Source organism: Arachis ipaensis, chromosome B3, assembly GCF_059453495.1.
Source record: "Arachis ipaensis isolate K30076 ecotype BB chromosome B3, ASM5945349v1, whole genome shotgun sequence".
NCBI classification, from domain to species: Eukaryota; Viridiplantae; Streptophyta; class Magnoliopsida; order Fabales; family Fabaceae; genus Arachis; species Arachis ipaensis.
This window is the reverse complement of record NC_142438.1, coordinates 92057014-92075466: the sequence shown is the minus strand read 5'-3', so window position 1 is coordinate 92075466 and position 18453 is coordinate 92057014. Positions and strand designations below refer to the sequence as shown.

The 18453-nt window shown below is 32.8% G+C and overlaps 2 protein-coding genes across 2 annotated transcripts; one reads left to right on the top strand and one right to left on the bottom strand.

Annotated features, from left to right (window-relative positions):
• Positions 1-263: 263 nt before the first annotated feature.
• LOC110269739 (uncharacterized) lies at positions 264-782 on the bottom strand. Its single transcript, XM_021117587.2, has 2 exons — positions 591-782; positions 264-509 (listed from the first exon to the last, which is right to left on the bottom strand). Exons 1-2 carry the CDS (start codon positions 780-782, stop codon positions 264-266), a joined length of 438 nt encoding a protein of 145 aa, XP_020973246.2.
• Positions 783-11243: 10461 nt separating this feature from the next.
• Positions 11244-13652, top strand: LOC148571576 (uncharacterized). Its single transcript, XM_088508366.1, has 4 exons — positions 11244-11317; positions 12874-12961; positions 13047-13313; positions 13416-13652. Exons 1-4 carry the CDS (start codon positions 11244-11246, stop codon positions 13650-13652), a joined length of 666 nt encoding a protein of 221 aa, XP_088364492.1.
• Positions 13653-18453: the final 4801 nt, after the last annotated feature.

The window sequence follows — 18453 nt, the reverse complement described above, 5'->3', positions numbered from 1 at the left end:
GTTAAAACAATGTTCTTATTTGAATTTCAGACAATGGAAACTACTTCACCATTGGTGATGTTGTCATGTTTTTCTATTCCTACTTCACTTAATTTTTATTCTGCAATGACTGATTTGCTTATATTATGTTATGATCAACAAAAAAATTGCATGTAAATAACCTTTTTACTAGTAAATAAACATCAACATACAGGGTTTTCACAACAACAGAAAACTGTCAAGGTTCACAGCATCATCCTTTTCACCTTTTGACAGTAACTGCTTCACTTCCCACTAAAGAACATACACATAATCATAAAAACCAAAATCACAACTATTAATCCAAAATACAGCTGCATCCTAAGTGCTTTTACTTCAGCTTCTACGGTCATCATTCTCCAAGATATGTTATGGTTTAACAAAGCAGCATCACTCTCTATTTGTGCATCAGTTTTAACTTCTCCTAAGTTCTCTAATCCTTCATAGTCGTCGTCCTCAGCCCACCTAAAGTAATTGCAGTGGCTGCCCTTCTGCACAACCTCAGGGAACCAAATTGTCAAAATCCAACTAAAAACATTTGAAGCTTCAAGAACACTACACTGATAACTCACCCGGTATCTTGGACAAGCATGGAACAATCTATCAGGATTTTCTCTTGTCCCAGACTTCTTGATCACTGTCTTCAGCCCACAAAAGCAAACTTGGTCGGAGTTCTTCCTCCGCCACCGCAGCGAAGAGCTCGAGGCATGGCTTCCGTGTGATTGCGACACATGTCCACTGCGACCCCCACCTACGCTACCCATCGTGCAACCGCTCATGAATTTTCGGCCTCTGCAGAACCAAGCTCAAGCTGCAGCAACAATGGCAATTTAAAACGAAGAGGGGATTAGGGTTTGGGAACCTAGGACTAATTTGACATACATATGGAAACATATCTTGTCACCAGCCACTCTGCGCCAAGCTGGCATGCTCATATGCCACACTGACAGCCAACTAAGCAACAGTTAACGGCGTCACTGACGGAATTGACGGACATTTGACGGAAGGACTAACGTTACCAATTTTAAAACTTTCGGGGACAAATTTTATTATCTTTTTTTTACGGGGACTCGTTTGCAGAATGGACTATCTTTCGGGGACCAATTTGACTATTTACTCAACATTTACCTATGTGTTAAATTGTTAAATATATGATTATTTCATGTGTCAAAAATATATAGAATATACCTATTATGTAATAATATACGGAAAAAAAAAATTATTCTCTAACTTCAAAAGATTACGCAGTATAGTAGTTACTTTATCATTATCATTAGGATAGTTAAAATACATTTTCACAGAGAAAAATTTTATAAAAAATAAAAAATTAAAATTTTTTAATATACTCATAATGTAATTTTAACCAAAAAAGATTTACTGGCAATAACTTTGAACAATGTTGATGGACGATTACGCTCTGTTGCTTGTAAAAAAGAAAAAACTTTGAACAAAAGGAAGTTTTATTAACAAAAAACTTATGTCCTTATCATTAAAAAAAAGATGATATTAATTTGAGAATAAAAGGGTGATGAGCTGTGTGAACTATATGTCGCTTGAACCGAGGGGAATGGATATTGAAAGTAGCAGAACTTGTAACGGAAAAGAGAAACAATTTAGATTTTTTATTTTTATATAAAAACTAGATTTGTAAATATTAGTATTATCTAGAAATCAGTGATATTATTATAAGAATCTCGTGTCTCGTGTAATTATGTTAGCCATAATTAATTAAGACTAATATTATAGTGTCTATGAATTTTTGTTTAAATTTTACTTAATTTATTTTTTATAATAAATTTTAATTTTTTTAAAATTATTTATTTTTATATCTTTTATATTAAATAATAACTTTTAACATTTTTTAATAAATAAACACTACTTTACGCATACGTTTAACTTAGAAATCATTCACTCATTCACGTCTCAAAGGGTGTGACATACGACATTCATGACATGTAAATTTTATATTATTGTCAAATGGCAATGTCACATGGCATTAAAATCTGTTTAAAAGTTCTTATTATTAATCTCATTTAATTGGGTACAGAGTTCGATTCGATGGTGAAGAAGACTGACCATAATATAATGGTCCATCTAGTATACAGATGCATTTTGGTACAGATTTACAGATTTTTGTTTTTATTTAGTTTAAAAGCGTATCACTAAAAGTGTTGCTTAAAGAAAAAGTGTTACCCTTAATCGTTAACTTGGCTCTGATACCAATTTTTACTCTTCGAATAAGTTTATAATTTGTATAATTTGCAAAATTTTACTCTTCATATTTTACTTCGAATAAGTTTATAATTTGTATAATTTAAAAATTCATAAAAAATGTTGACCATTTCTACTAGTATTTATAATTCTGATTTCATTTGTATAGTTTTTCAATCTTGTTTTAGTTTATAATATTCTTTTTTGCAAGGATTATTGTATATAAAATCTTTTATCTGTTTGTCTTTTTCTTTAATATAATTTCTCAAATCTTCAAAAACTTCTTTTATTTCTACACTTTCTGTTGTTTCTAAATATCTTTTTTAATTTTTCAACCTCATTCTCCATTTTTTCTTTCAACAGCTTTAATTCTTTTAAGTCATAATATGGTTTTCCAGGCATTTATAAATTTTTTAAGTTTAACTCCAACTTGTTTATATTTATTCTTATTTCTATCCTTTTTATTATAAGGTCATCAATTTCGATCTGAAGATTATTTAATTCCCTTTTATACTCCTTTATTTTACTTTTTAATTTTTTTGCTCTTTTTCTTTTTGTTTTATTTTCTGGTCTTTCAATCTTTGTATGCTTCATTATTTATTTTAGAATTTCTGCAAATTCTATCATCGCTTCATCACTATTTTCTAGAGATTCTATTAATTTTTCTAGCTCTTCAACTTCTCTTTTTAACTTGTCATAGATTATTTTTAGAGCTTCAAATGCTCTTTGATTTATTTCAGAAAACTGTAAATAATTTAAACGATTTTCTCTTTCAAAGAGCTCTTGTTTCTTATCTTGATAAGTTACATATATTTCTTCTTTATTTATTGTCATAATTTAGTATTTAGGGTTTCATTTAATTTTTCGACCTTTTTTGTTAATTCTTTTATTTCAGAATTTTCTTCTTTAATCTTTAACTTAGATAAACTTAAAGGGCTATTAATTTTAGATTCTCTTATTTGAAAATTTGATGAAACCAATTTTTCTGATGGTTCTTTTAATAATACAACTGAGTTTTCAATAGCTTTATATTTTGGTATTTCTGTTTTTACAATTTTCTGAAATAGTTCATCGACATAAATTCTTTCTCTGTTTTTAAATATTATACTATGATGGCTATTTGTTAAAGCATAATTTATTGCATATGTTATTGAAAATGGTTCATCATCTTGTTCCATTAGATTCTTTCTATGAAATTTATAAGCCAAACTTATAGATCTTCCAAGATTTTCAGTTGATAAAGGTATAGCATATCCAAGATGGGTATTAAATTTAACATTTACGTTTGCCAAATTTCCATGAACAATTCCAATTATTTGATCTATTGGGTCATCAGTAATTCTTTTGTCACAGATTGCTAAACTTATTGGTGAATTAATTCCTTTCATATATGTAGATTTGATTAAGACTTGTATAGTACTAATATGAATCCATCCAATTTTAGATCTTTTTTGTTGATTCTTAATTTTCTCAATCTGTTTACTTAATTCTTCATTATTTATCAAAGCTATTTCAAGTTCTCCATTGGCAGATTTTATCTTTATAGGAGCTTCAAGTTGAATTTTTCCATAGTATATTATATTTTTTCTATTAAAAACTTCTTTTAAAAGATTTTGTTTATTAAAGTTTTCATTTGATTTGAGATTTAATTCTGTTTTTAGAACAACCTATTTTTCATTATCTAATAAAGCAGTTAATCTATAATAATCAGATTCTTCTGTTAATTCTAAACTTTCTAAATAATTCATAATTTAAAGATTAAGATGAAGATGTACCTTTCTGGAGAAAAACTTCCTTTATTTAGTATATTTTACATAAGGTGTTTTTATCTCCAGAGGGGAGATTGTAGATGCTAACTCCAGAGGGGAGTTTAGAATTATTTTTCCCTAAGGGAATTCTTCCTTAGACTATAGAATCGCCTTGGCAGCTTCCTCCTTGCTCTCCTAGCATATGAGTACTCTTAGCCTCCTGCTTTCTATTGTCTGATGATTCTACAATTGCCTAAGCAACCTATTTATAATAGTTGGGTTTGATGGACAATTCCCATCCTTACCCTTCTTATGACGTCATTGCTTACGTCATTGTTTGTTCTTTTGCACCAGCTACATTGTTGGTGCTCTATGACCTAAGTGCTTACGTCACTATGCAATAATGTTGAGAGATGCTTCAGATGCACTGTCCTCTTCTTTTATCATGTGACCCTCAGATGCATTGTCTCCTTCCTTCATCATGTGAGTTGATTCCGTTTCATTATTGCTTTCTTCAGATATCTCTGAGGCACATAGCTGGCACTTGTGGTCTTCTCTGTCTTTTATTAAATAGCAGAGATTCCTCTTTATCCCTTCAGGGAGCTTTTCTAAAAGTCCAGATAAGTTGTAGAATGCTGATTCAAATTCCACCAAGAGTCTCATTTCTCTTTCTTCAATTTCATTTCTTTTACTGGACACAAGCAGAGTATTTCTACTTTTATAATTAATCCTTGTGTGATATTCCTTCGTTATTTTTTGAGTTCTTTCAAAGACCCTTGCTAATGTGCTGGCTAACCTTCCTTCATGACTGTAAATCGTTAAATCTTGAATCTGATCAATTGGTTGAAAATTTCCTGGGAAGACGGACATGAATATTACTTGGTGTGCTGGAACCAAGCATTCTTCTTCTTCATTAAAAATAGGTTGAATGTTTGTAAATTTTAGGGATATATCCCTTGGATTTACATTGTCAATCATATTTTTAAATCTCTTTACTGCATCAACGAATCCTGCAGGAAACTCACTAATAATTTTTAGATCATTAAAAATTAAAATTGTATCAATTAATCCATATTGGAAAAACTGATAGGTGTCCGATGGGGAAGCATCTGGGAATATAACCAGCTTTGTTAGCTGTTCTTTGGCAATAGGATAATATCCCAAAATTGCCCTTTTTTCTTCAGTCCAATTCAGGACTATGTTAAGGGTTTCTCTGAGATTTGATCTACAGACCCTTTTCTTTTCCTTGATTTCAGCCCTTGTAGGAATGTTTCTTATTATCCCTGTTCTCTGGGTTTGAACTGGAGCTTTATCTGCTCTTTTTAAGGTTTGCTCTGGATGGAGAGCTTCATATTCCCTGAAGGATTCCTTTGCCTCTTCCAGTGTTAGAAAACCTCCTTTATGAATTATCCTTGATTGATGTGTGAATGGTGCTGCTTTTTCCCAGGCATCATATACTCCTTTCATGGGGCCATTATAAATTACATAATATTTTTTATCTTGGGTGGATTTTTTAATGATTTCAGCAATTGTTTTATTTTCTGAAATTTTTTCTTCACCTGATTTGTCCACCACGCTTAGTTGGCTGAACTCTGATGGTTTTGCTTGTTGTGTTGATTTTATTGCTTCGATGGCCTTCTTGAGAGATTGGATCTGTGTCCTTATTTGCTGACAATGCTTGCATTTTCGAGTTCTTGCTCATACTTTTGAATTTCTTGATCTAATGTGTTGTAGACGAACTCCATTCTCTTGTTAATGTATCTGCAATAACATTTTTGTCACCCTTAATATATTCAATTTTTATTGGATATTGTAACAAAAATAATTGCCATCTTACCAATCGTCCATGGTTATAATCAACTTTTAAATTATATCGTATGAAACATGTTAGGTAACTTGAATCTGTCCTTAATGTAAATTCTCTGGGTAGTAAATCAACTTTTCATTTCTTAAGAGATTTAATTGCTGCTAGAGTTTCCTTTTCATGAGTGGTATATCTCTGTTCTGTTGGAGTAAAAGTCCCTGAAATATACCTGCAAAGTAATTCCTTTGGGGAATCTTTAGAATCTAGTGATTCTTTTTCTTGTTCCAAACTTTTTATAGCTTTCTTAGCTTTTAGACATCCTGACCAGGTTATGTCTGAAGCATCTGTTTCTACTATTAAGTAGTCATTTTCTTCTGGAATATAAAGTTCTGGAAGTTTTTCACATAATTCTTTAATCTTTTGAATTTGCATACTATCTTTTTCATCCCATTTCCATTATTTTTTAGTACTTATTTTTGGAAATAAGCTTTTAGTGTATTCTGTTATATTTTTTAAAAATTCTTGATCAGAAATATAATTTATACACCCTAAAAATCTTTGTAATTGTTTTCTATCTTCTATTTTATTAGGAAATAAATTTACCTTTTCTAGGACATTTGGCTGAAGTTTTAGCTTTCCCTGAGTGGATAGAATTAATCCAAGAAACTCTATTTCTTGTTTTCCTATTCTTGCTTTCTTTTTGCTAAGAACTAATCCTTTTTCTTTACATCTTTCTAAAACTATTAATAATTTTTGAAGATGATCTTCTCTATCCTGTTTTGTAAAAATTAGTATATCATCAATGTACACTAAAACAAATTCATTTAACTCTTTTAGATTTTCTTCCATAAATCTTTGATAAATATCTGGGGCTTGTTTTAATCCGAATGGTAATACATTCCATTCATAGAGCAACACACTTGTTGATTCTTTTGTCGGGCAAGTAAAAGCAGTTAATTTCTTTGTTTCTTCGTCTAAATGAAGTTGCCAATATCCTGATTTTGCATCAAGAGATGAAAACCAAGTTGCTCCTTTGATTTTTTCTAAAATAGAATCTTTTCTTGGAAGTTTATGAGCATCACCAATAGTTGCTTCATTCATCTTCTTATAGTTAATAACCATTCTTCGTTTTTCCCTTTTAATTTCATTATTGTTTTCGACATAAAAGGCTGGAGCCGCATGAGGACTTTTACTTAATCTTATAATTCCTTTTTCCAAAAGATCTCTACATTCTAGTGAAAACTCTTCTCTATCTCTTGCGGAATAAGGAATTTTATTTGGAACATTTATCTCTTTTGTAGGATCTTTTAATTTAATACTTACTAATTCGTTATTTGTATTTTTAATATCTAAAGAATTTTCAGCACAAATTTCATCCAAAAGTTCTTCTATCTTTATTTCAAGATTATTTTTTGGGATATTTATCTGAAAGTATAAATTTAAATAACATGTCTCTAATATAGAAAATATTTTAAATTTTAAGATCTTATCTATAGTAGTAGTCGGTATTTTTATACGTTTTGATTTTTGATTTATTGAAGAATCGTGTGGAGCTTTTAAAACTATATATGTTAATTCTTGAATGAATGGATGATATAGCTTTAAAAAATTATTTCCTATGATAAAATCCATTCCAGAATCTAACATATATATAGATGGAACAATGAACCTATAATTTTGAATAAAAATTTCAACCATCTCTGCTTTTTGGTTAATTTTATGTATTGATTTGTCAGCTATTCTAACTCTTAATGGTTTCTTTAATTTTTTCCAATCAAGTTTTATATTTGAACTAGCAAAGCATTGTGTTGCTCCAGAATCTATGAAAGCATTTATAAACTTTTCTGTTATTTTTATGGTAATAAATGTAGCATTATTACTCAGTCTCTGAGTCTGTTTCCGAGACATATTCAAAAATATAGTCTAAGTTATCATCAGATTCCTCTAAAGGTTCCATGAAACAAGACTTAACAATTTCTATTTGTTTAGTAAGATCCTTTTTATCCTTCTTTTTCGGGCATTCATTTGCATAGTGTCCTTCTTCTTGGCAATACCAACATTTACAATTTTCTTTTTTATTCGGGCAATAGTTATTTCTTTGTCTTTTGTTTTTATTATTATTTTCCTTTCTAAAATATCTCTTTTTTCTCCAGTTTGGATAGTATTTTCTTTTTCTAAATTGATATTTTCTTTTTCTTTGAAAATTTTTATTAAGACCATATTTTTGAGGTATCTCTTCATTATCTTGACAGCAAATTCTAATTATGTTTGCAAATCTTTTTTGAGTTGCTTCTTGCATACAACGTTCTTTTATTTCCCCTCTTATTGTAGAGGTTGCTCCACCAAAGTTATTTTCAATTGTTCCTCTATTTATTTCTCTTATAAATCTTCCCATTATAAATTCATTAGCAGGATATGGAAGTTTTGTTATATACATACTAAGATAATGATTTTTATCTTCTTCTTTTAATTTGTAATAATGTATTCTATATTCACATATATAAGACTCCACATTACATAGATCATATATCTGAATATTAGCTAAATGGTTTTTTGCTTCTTGATATTCTTTATTATAAACTTCTTGTCTATGATCTATAATGTTTTTTCCAAAAAATTCCTTATATAGAATCATCATTATATATAATATCTTATCATAAGCTGTAGTTTTTGTTGCTAATTCTTCTATTATTTGGTTTTCTATTGATGTCATATAATCTCTTATAGTTCCTTTAGTATGAAACCCTATGTAATTCCAAATATCTCTTCCAGACAATTCACTAAGTTTTGGATTAGTAAAGGCTTCTAATAAAAAGGAATTCAACCAATTTTCGAAAATTTTATTTTCGTTCTTTTTGCAGTCTAAATCGAGCATTCTTTCTCCTTCTATTTCCTGGATTTTAGGAACATATTTTGATGGTATTTTTGTATATTTTGAATCTTTATTTGTAAACCCCTTTTTTAAAAGCATAATTATCAAAACCTGTTTCCCATTTAAATTGAGATTGATTATCCTTAGATGTTCTAGCTTCATTTTTTACTTGTATTGGAATTGCTGGTTCTTCGTTACTTGAATAATCTAGAATGTGTTCTTCATTTTCTATATTTTCAGAATTTACTAATTCTTCTTCTATTTGAAAACCGTGTTCCATAATATTATTTTCTTGAGCCATTTTTAATTGTTTAAAAAGCATTGTAACTTCTTCTAATTTTTCTTCAATATTCATAATTTCAATGGTGGTTTTACTTTTAAGTCTGTTATGTTGATTATATTTTGGAATTTTTCTTCTTTGGGATTCTCTTTTTCCTTATTTCTTTGAAATTTTATGGATATTAATATTTCTTCAAGCATATCTACTATAGAATTTAATTGTGGGTTAAAAGTATGATAAAGATGTGGGGAATCATTTCCATGGTAGCATTTTTTAGAAATTTCGTGTGAAAAATAAGTTTTTTCAGGTTTTTGAAGTCCTTCAATAAAACTTATAGTAAAATAAAGATTTTGAGAAAAATCATTTTGTATTGATTTTAAGAATTCGGTGTCATTGCAGTTAACATTAGTTAAAATCATTAATTTTTGATCTATTAATTTTGATAACTTAATTATTTCTTCTCTTAAATCTTCTAATTTACTTTTTTCCATTAGGTGACGCTTTTCTTTGTGAAGAACTACGGTTTTAAGTGAAAAGTGTGGCTTTAGAAAGTATGGTTTAAGTAAGCAAATCTTTAAATCTGTACAGATTTAGATCTGTACCATATAATTTTCTTAATATAATTATATACTAACTCGTGTTAGCAGATTGGAATATATATGTGGGGGCTAAAAATGATAATTTAAATTTGATGATTAACAAATTGAAAATATTTGTTTGGACTATGTCGAGAAGATGTTTAAGATGATAAAAAAAAATCACTGATAAAAAATCTGGTTTAATCAAAGATGCAAATAAAAAATGAGGATTCATGATCGAAGCAATAGAGAAGCCCGTGATTGAGATAGTTGAAGACGGTTATCACACTATTGTTATAGCACGAACAGTTATATTTAATTTCTTTATATGTGAAGCACGTAAAGAAATTTTTGATTGGTTGAAAAAGGCTATAAATAGGCATAACTTGGAAGGAATAAAGGTTAGAATTCGTTTTCAGAAAACACTCTCGCACACTCACATTTCTAGCGACTTTCTGAGTTTCCAAAGAACTTTTTTTCTGTAGGATTTTTTCGATGTCTTTTACATTTCTTTTAAATTCCTTATAATCTTTACTCTTTCTGCAAATTTACTTTCATTGCAAAGTCTTTGTTTTCCTCTTCAACATTTTCATATTGTCTTTCGAATTTAAAGTACTTTGATATTTGTTAAAGGTATTTTATTGTTTTGTTTTAATTTCAAGTCATTTACTTTGTTCTGTAATTTCGATTTCAAGTAATTTAAATTTCTTTTACATTTCAAATTTTTTCGTTTCTTCTCTATTCGTCCAAAATTGGGATCTTTTGGTGCACAATTTAAAAACTGGCACTCATAAGAGGAATAGGTTTCGCTCTCAGATCATTAGATATCGAACCAATCCGGATTTGCTAAAAATCTGCATAACAATATGTTTTACCTCTTTTTTTTAAGTCTAAACAATCTGTTATAGTGTGGAATTACTCGTGGAATTGAAAGAAGTTGGTTGAAAGGAGGAGCCATCCGTCAGCCATCGCCTCCAAGTCAGCTATCGCCTCCAAGTCAGCTAAGAAGCAAGTATATGTAAGAATTCTGACTGCTAAATTAATTTGAGATTTATGAAATATAAGAATTAAAATTTGAAAAATATTTTGGGATATTTTTAGTATTTATAATCTTTGATAGTTGGAGATATGAAAAGAATCTATCTGATTTTCTTTTTATTTGTAAAATGCACTCCTGAGTTAAATGTGTACGTATTTAAATAGAACGTTTATGCGCATTCTAAACTAATTCAATCCCGCTATATTACCAACATCATTTCTGCCAACATCTGCCAACTTTAATTGGGCTGGACTCCAAGCGCACTTAATTCCAAAAGGCACATCCCCAATTAACCCAGATTAATCATAATTACACTAGTTTACCACACTAACCCTAATTTACCCAATACCTATATTTTCTTACCGTGGACACACTCCCCCAACCCTCATATCTTTTTCCAACGCTGCATAGCCATCAGCCTTGCTGTCTCTGCCGGTCGTCGCCGTCAACGGAAGTCAACGCCACCAGAACACCAGATAGCGCCACTCATGAGTACGCTCCCACAGTCGCCCAAGCGCCGCCATCACTGCTGCATGTCGTCGTCGGAGGTATCTTGAAGAGGCATCCAGTCGTCCGGCATTCAACCCGACGCCGCAACCTAGCACCGCCTCAACACACGTCGCGACTGAGGTATTCCGACCTTGTGGAATCGCTAGCAACCCCGCAGCCATTTGGTCTCACATCCCCCACCCAATGCCGCTCCTTGTCTCGCGTCCGAGCTCGCCTCGCAGCGTGTCTTCCCTCTGGTACCATCGTAGCACTAAGAGGTAAGTGGGTCTTCAAGATTTACACTAATTGCTGTTATGGGTTTTCATTTCTGAGCATTACATTGGGATTGAGATCGATTCAACATGGCTCTGAGTCTGTTGTCTGTTCTAGAACATGAGAAGTGGTGAATTAAGTGCTTTTTTGTTGAAATGGTTCCGTGCACTAAGATGGTTTCTTATGCTGTTATCAATTATGTGGCAAAAATGATGTTTTCATGATTCTTATGTTGTTATCAGTTACTGTATAGCTCTTATGTTGAGATGGTTTCTTTTTGAGGCATTTTGTTTGTGTTGTGTAATTTGGAGACTCTGAAATCTAGTTTGGTTTAGTGCCTCTGTGGTCCCATCCCGTTACAATATTGTTGCCGTTCTCAACCTTTTTAGTGCCTTTTCCCCATCTTTTGATTTAATAATATTTTGGATACTTTAGTAATATAATTTATTTAGGATATATGCATGTGAAAATCTGGTGCATCTGAAACAGATTTATGTCTCACAAATAACAAATTAAAATAGTGATGATGAGCGTGAATACGATTTCTTTTGATATGTTACATTTTTCTCTATTATATCTAGCTACATATGTGCCCTCTTTCATGCATTAACATGCCACTGTGATTCGCATCACTTTAATTTCGGGAACTTTACCTCAGATGTGTCTATACAATCCATTTTAAAATTATAACTTAACTTGAACTGTAGGCATATCTCAGTTACTGATTTGGTTAGTTTACTTTCTACCATTATTTAGCATTTCTTATCAATAAGCTAGATCAAGGAATAATTATTACATTTTTAAAGTTTGAACAATTTGCATAGCTTATTGTGTCTTGTGTTTAATTTATATTATGACACACACAACAACAAATTCACTTTAAAGTTGGTGTATCTTGTGATCATATTTAGATTTTATGGAATGTGTCTAACAGTTTTTGTCCCACTCAGATTGAATATATTACTATACAAATAGGTTAAATAATTGGTTAGGAAAAGTATAGGATTAAGACCTGTATATTCCATTACTATTTCGAATACTTTTTAACGAAGCCTAATTGAAATAATAAATAGTTACAACACGGATGGTAAAATCTTATTTAATAATTGCTGTCCTAATTATTTTTCTTTAAAAATGCATTGAAATTTATATCTATTTTTTTTAAAAAATTGGTTGCTTTATGGTCCACCGAGCGACAAGTGCAATGATGCAAATTGAGTTCATAATTGGTGTGTCTTGTGAAAATCAAGTTTATAATTGGTTTCTTTAAGAATGTATTGAGATTTATATCTATTTTTAATGCCTTACTTTTTATTTTTTTTATAATTTTACGCATCACTAGATGAAAATGACTTCTTATTTCTGTTAAAATTGATGTGTCTTGTTTCCAAAGTTATTGAAGTTATTATTATATGTACCGTCACACTGGTGGTCTTACACCTTTGATTATCCCAATTTGGATTTACATGGTTATTTTCAGTGTTCTTTGTTATCCATTGCACTTAAAGAGGTTCTTATATATTGACTTTATTTCCTCCAATTTTTCATACGTATGACTCAGTTGCATTTGGGCAATGCAAGAAAATTTCGTACTTGGATTTAGTTTGTGCTCTTTCCCCAGAAACCACCTTCTATATATGGGAAAGCCGGTAAAACCTCATTCACAAACTTGTGCTCTTGTTATAGTTCCTAAGTAATTATTTGCTTTTAATGGTCACGTCATATATTTGACAGAAATTATTAGAGATAAGATGCTCACCATGTTACATCACGGATTTGTTCAAAAACTTGGAAACTAACCAGGCTCAAGCAAAGCTGGATGAGATAGAAGTAATTAATTTTTGTTTCCTAAAGCTTGTCCCGAAGTGGCAAGTGAAACAAGGCATAATGGTGATGTTGGCCAAGGCATACGACATTGAAACGAGCACCCTCAAGCTAGATAATCGAAACATCCGCATTGGGCCCGAGCTTTTCAGCATGTTTTTGGTATCCCGCCCAATGGTGAGTATACCTTTATCTGTGACACAACATTGAATTGGTTAAAGTTGTTTCGGTCTCCATGGTTTTTTCTATGTTCTAACTATGCCACAACTCATTTTACAGTATTTTATACACATCCATGTTGCAGTTGACGACTTCCCACCGTTCGATGGCAGGAATGCTGCCCATGTCTCCATAAAAAGAAGATATCACCGGTTGAAAACTATACAGCTGAGGCATTTTGTTAACCAATGTGCTATGGATACTGAGGATGATAGGATCGAGTTCAGGAGACATTTCATCCTGCTGGTGTTGAAGATGTTTCTGTGTCCGACCGTGCAACACGTCATCTCGCCATGACACATCAATACAGTACTTGATGTATCTGATCCAGAGAGATACCGTTGGCCGTTGTATATTTTTAAATCGTTAGAACAGGCAATAAGGAAGTACCAACGTAAAAAGAACAAGTCCTGTGAGGTTTGCATGTTTGCCTTGCTGGTAACGTTGTGAATTTAAAATGCAATGTAATCCGACTAAACCTTGCATCCCATAAACTTATTTGTTTATCCAATATCTCCAAGTGTTGTACTTCTAGAAGCTATAGCACAGTGAACTCGAGTGTTGTCAAGAACCTGAGCCGTGGCTTTTAGTAAGGTTATTTAGAAAATCAAATTGTATTTAGAGTAAGTATAATTCCTTAAACCAGTAGAAGAACATGTGACGTATTAAAAATAAATAGTTTTTAAATTGCATAAGAAATTTTCAAAGTTTTATATAAATGAATGTATATTGAATCAAAAGTGACTTTATAAAAATTTGAAAATTGATTGAAAACATAGCCAAATAAGAGAAAATTATGAATCATAATTTCTTTAAAAAGAGACCCGGAATAAGAACTTAAAAAGGCATGCGGCATCAAAACAAGATCAAAATCATATAGAAAAATACACTAATCCAAAAGAAGGGTTTAAATAGAGAAAGATAGATACACCAAGGATTTCAAACAGGCATATGCAATTAGGGTCAAACAAGGATGCATATGAACAGAGAAATAGGGTTGGAAATCCAAACTACTTTCCAAAAGAAAAGAGCAACAAGAACTTCAAGATGGGCTAGGAAAGAACAAGTTGACTCCAACAGAATTATAAGACACATACTGAGTAACCACGAGAAATAGTCTCTAACGTTCCCAAAACCCACCGCGTTACCTATTACTCATATATCGTCTACGACAACCCATTAGTGCTCCCATATACATAATTCACTAGTACTAAGTCGGCAAAACTTAATATTAGGAATTATGCAATGGAAGACTAATGACATTAATCAATAGACTGTCATGTGCATAAAGTTCTAATTCTCGTCATTCGACAAGACCTAATACATGATAAACGCTCAGAGTATGCAATTGAAGCATAGTCGGTCCATTCCTCAGGCTCTACAGGAATGACCGCTCTGATACCATACTGTAACACTCTAACTATCAAAATGTCACGCTTCCGGCTGCGCCACTCTGATAGCTCGGGTATTACGACAACTCTTGTAATATTTAATACTAAAATATGAGCCTGTTTAAAAATTTAACCGAATCCTTAAAAAAGATACATTCATACTTACAATATAAATTACAACACTCACAGGAATTCCATATATATTTACATATACATAAATATTAATTTACAAGCATCTCATATCAACATCATATCCCTCTTACAAAACTTGCAAAGCTAAAGGCGAGGAAAACATAAAAACTAAAACAATACAGAAATATCGTCTCACAGAAAAGAATTAAGCTCTTCTGAACTTCGTCGTCTGTAACCTGAAAAAGAAAAGACCTATAGGGGAGTAAGAACATCATCCTCAAAAGGGTTTTCACTATAGGGTTGCAGAATTACTATAATAGGATATGCGAGATAAAATCGATATAGTGATTAATAACCGCCTTATACGTCTTTTCAAAGCAAAGGTTTACTATAAAAGAAACATCTGAAATCTTTTCTGAAAGAGGAAACTATTCATTTCTTAGAAATTCAAAAGCCTTTCAAAAGGTTTACCTATGCTGAACCATATTAGTTTTTCATACTTTTCTAAACCAGAAACATCAACCAAACATGGCCTTCGGCCCACCTCTTGATCAACCACGGCCCTAGGCCCAAACAATCCAAACAACAACCAGTCACCTTAGTCCAACAGAATCCCAGTCGCAAACACAAGTAGGAAAGTTCAAGCACAAACAAATAATTACTTCAAGTAGAACAAAGAACAGTTAAACACAATTAATCACAAAGGCAAACGAAATACAATATGCACACCCAAACAATGTCACATAGATGCATATAATGAATGCCTTCCCTAGTGGCTGATGATATCATCTGTCGGTTATAAAGCCAACCCCAACTCGAGTTATTCACAATCATAATCATAATTCACATCCAACACCCTCACTGGTGTATATTCACGGGGGCGAGCTCATCCGGAACTTTCACAGTGTCCGGCCACACTTACGACATAGGGTCAGCAGAGTATTGAGTCTCCACCTGGAGCACGTGGTGGCTAGTCACTGCTTTCACCCAGGGAAAATCGTATCTCAGATAGGTGAAGTGCAACAATCACAATATCAATAACTCAGCATATATGCATTTATTATCAGCCATAAATCAACATTCATCTCAGCCATCCGACTTAAATTCATGAATCATAGTCAGCCATCCGGCTCATAACATATTTCGCAATCAGCCATAATTCATTATCATACACAGCCATTCCAGCTCATAACATAATATCACTTCCACCATGCAACATCATCAAACTCATAAAATCATCATTCAAGCCGTAAATCACTTTTTTCTCAATTCACTTCACTTTGAAATCCAAAATCAATTCTTTTCAGCCTTGGCTTTAAAATTCCCATTCCTCAATTCATTTCAGGCTCATAAGCCACTTTTACTCAAAGTAGGTTCCCTTTTCAAAACAAAGCCACCCTCGGCATCCTCTTTTCGAAACTTCTAAAAACCATGGAAAATTAAAGATCTCTTTTGAAATATTCAAAATCATCCATCCAAAAACAGTATTTTGTAACAAAAGTTCCTCAGCAGAGTCTCAAGTCTTTAGGGGATAATAACATAATTCATTTCCTCAAATTCGTTTAAAATCTGTAAAACCTTAATTTTATTGGTTTGAATAAATAGAAATAAGAATAGAATTTAAGCCAAATCAGGTCGTGTAATCAGTTACTCCAACCACATTTTCAAAATCCTTTCTTTTGCTTAAACTAAAACTAATTTTAATCTCATGCTAAAAATCTGAAACGTTTCCAACAGCTCGGAACTCACTTTAGTTTTTCAAAACCAGAACTTTAAAGGATACTTTAAACTTTTTCCAAGACATCGTAAAAATAAGGTTTATCAATCAAGATTCAAGTTCTTTCAAAACCACTGAAATCCCTCCAATTGAACTCCTCAAGTTAATTACAAAGGCATAAATCTTTTCATCTTTAAAACAGCTTAAGACACAAGCTCCTTCTAAACGTCTTGCACCCAAAGGTAAAATACTTTTCTTAAGCATCAAGGTCGAATCATAGTTCTCTTTCCAATAATTTGTTTTGAAACACAATTCTTCACCTTTGTAAATAGTTCAAGTAAAATAATACAAGTCTTAGACTCATAACTCTCCAAATAAAATTTCGAATAGAATCTTGGATTTTCGCAGAAATTTCGGCAGCACCTCCCCTAAAACATGGACTCTGCCACCCTTTCCGGGTCCCATCCAAACCAAACCACAACCCTCTTTAAAGGGTTCAAAACCAAATCAGCTCAAAATTCAACCGAATCCAAAGATACATTCCATTTTCATATTTCAAGAAAACCAAATCAAACTCGAGTCAATTTTCAACGGATTAAACTTGATTTCAAAGCTTTAAAGAAGTGACTTTAAAGAAACACTTTAAAACCGTCCATTTCACAAAACCAAATAATAATCGAATCAACCAAGCATTCATATCCATCCACAATAACCAACATTATATAAGACTTATACAATCACTCAAGTATACATTTTTACCACATAATATCCATATATAATAATTCTAATTTATAAAATATACTTTTCTGAAAAGGCCCCTACCTCAAAACGCAAAACCACAGCCCAAACGCCTCATAGAGTTCTTTTCGCCTTAACCCGAATTGACGGCAACCAAAACCTCAGCTCTACTTGCTCTCTTAAAGCAGAAACAATTTCAAACGTCAGCAGTAAACTCAAATTCTAACTCCTAGAACCATTAACATCGCAAATACTTTATTACACGAAATAGAACACTAACACAGGACTTCCGAAACAAAAATACTTAATGAACTAGCGAAACGAAACAGCGACGGGCTCTGAACTAGTTAGGCAGCGGCCCCGGCAGCCACCTCAAATGGCAATGGCGACCGGACTCTGGCGATGGTGACTGAAACCCACATACAGAGACGATACAGTTCCTGGAAACTTAAACAAATGAAAACCGAACTCGAAACCCTTACCAGCAAAGGATTTCAGTGGCGACAGCAGCAACCTCGGCTCCAACTACTCGTAGCAACAACAACAGCTCTAATCGCAACATGCAATAACCCGAACTCAGCCCTACGTTATCAAAACCTCAGGATTTCTAACCAATCATAACAAAATATAGATTTTCAAGGGTTCTGGAATGTAAACGCTTACCGCAGCGAGAAACAAGAACGGAGCAACTCAGGACAAGCCATCGCATCACTCTTTCTATTCACAAGCTGCCTCCCTCCGGCACGTCACAACGGTGACAGCGGACTTGGCTCGACGGTGGCTGGACAACGGCTTGAACGTCACCCCGGAGCTGGCAGCAGAGGCGTTCTTGTCCGATTTTAGAACCCAGAAGCAACGGCGAAACAACATCTTCTTCCCTTGATTCTCGCGACGCTCTTCTTCTCTGTACACAGAGTAGCAACAGCTTCCTCTGATGGCAGCTTGGACGGTGGACTCCACCCACGGTGACGGCGACGCTCACCTCCACAACCTTGGAAGTAGCGGCGATGGAAAGGTAGTGATGAAGGTACGACAACGCGAACCGCATCCACCCTTCTCTCTCAGACGCGCAGCTCCGACCCTCTCCCCCTTCCTTGCGACAGCGACGGTGCCCATGGTA

Excerpts from the sequence above, each read along its gene's own strand:
- LOC110269739 (XM_021117587.2), bottom strand. The coding sequence starts at position 782 with ATGGGTAGCGTAGGTGGGGGTCGCAGTGGACATGTGTCGCAATCACAC. Across the intron at positions 510-590 it reads ATGCTTGTCCAAGATACCGG|AAGGGCAGCCACTGCAATTA; the intron begins GTGAGTTATCAG and ends GAGGTTGTGCAG.
- LOC148571576 (XM_088508366.1), top strand. The coding sequence starts at position 11,244 with ATGCCGCTCCTTGTCTCGCGTCCGAGCTCGCCTCGCAGCGTGTCTTCC. Across the intron at positions 12,962-13,046 it reads TTCTATATATGGGAAAGCCG|AAATTATTAGAGATAAGATG; the intron begins GTAAAACCTCAT and ends TATATTTGACAG. Across the intron at positions 13,314-13,415 it reads TTTTGGTATCCCGCCCAATG|TATTTTATACACATCCATGT; the intron begins GTGAGTATACCT and ends CTCATTTTACAG.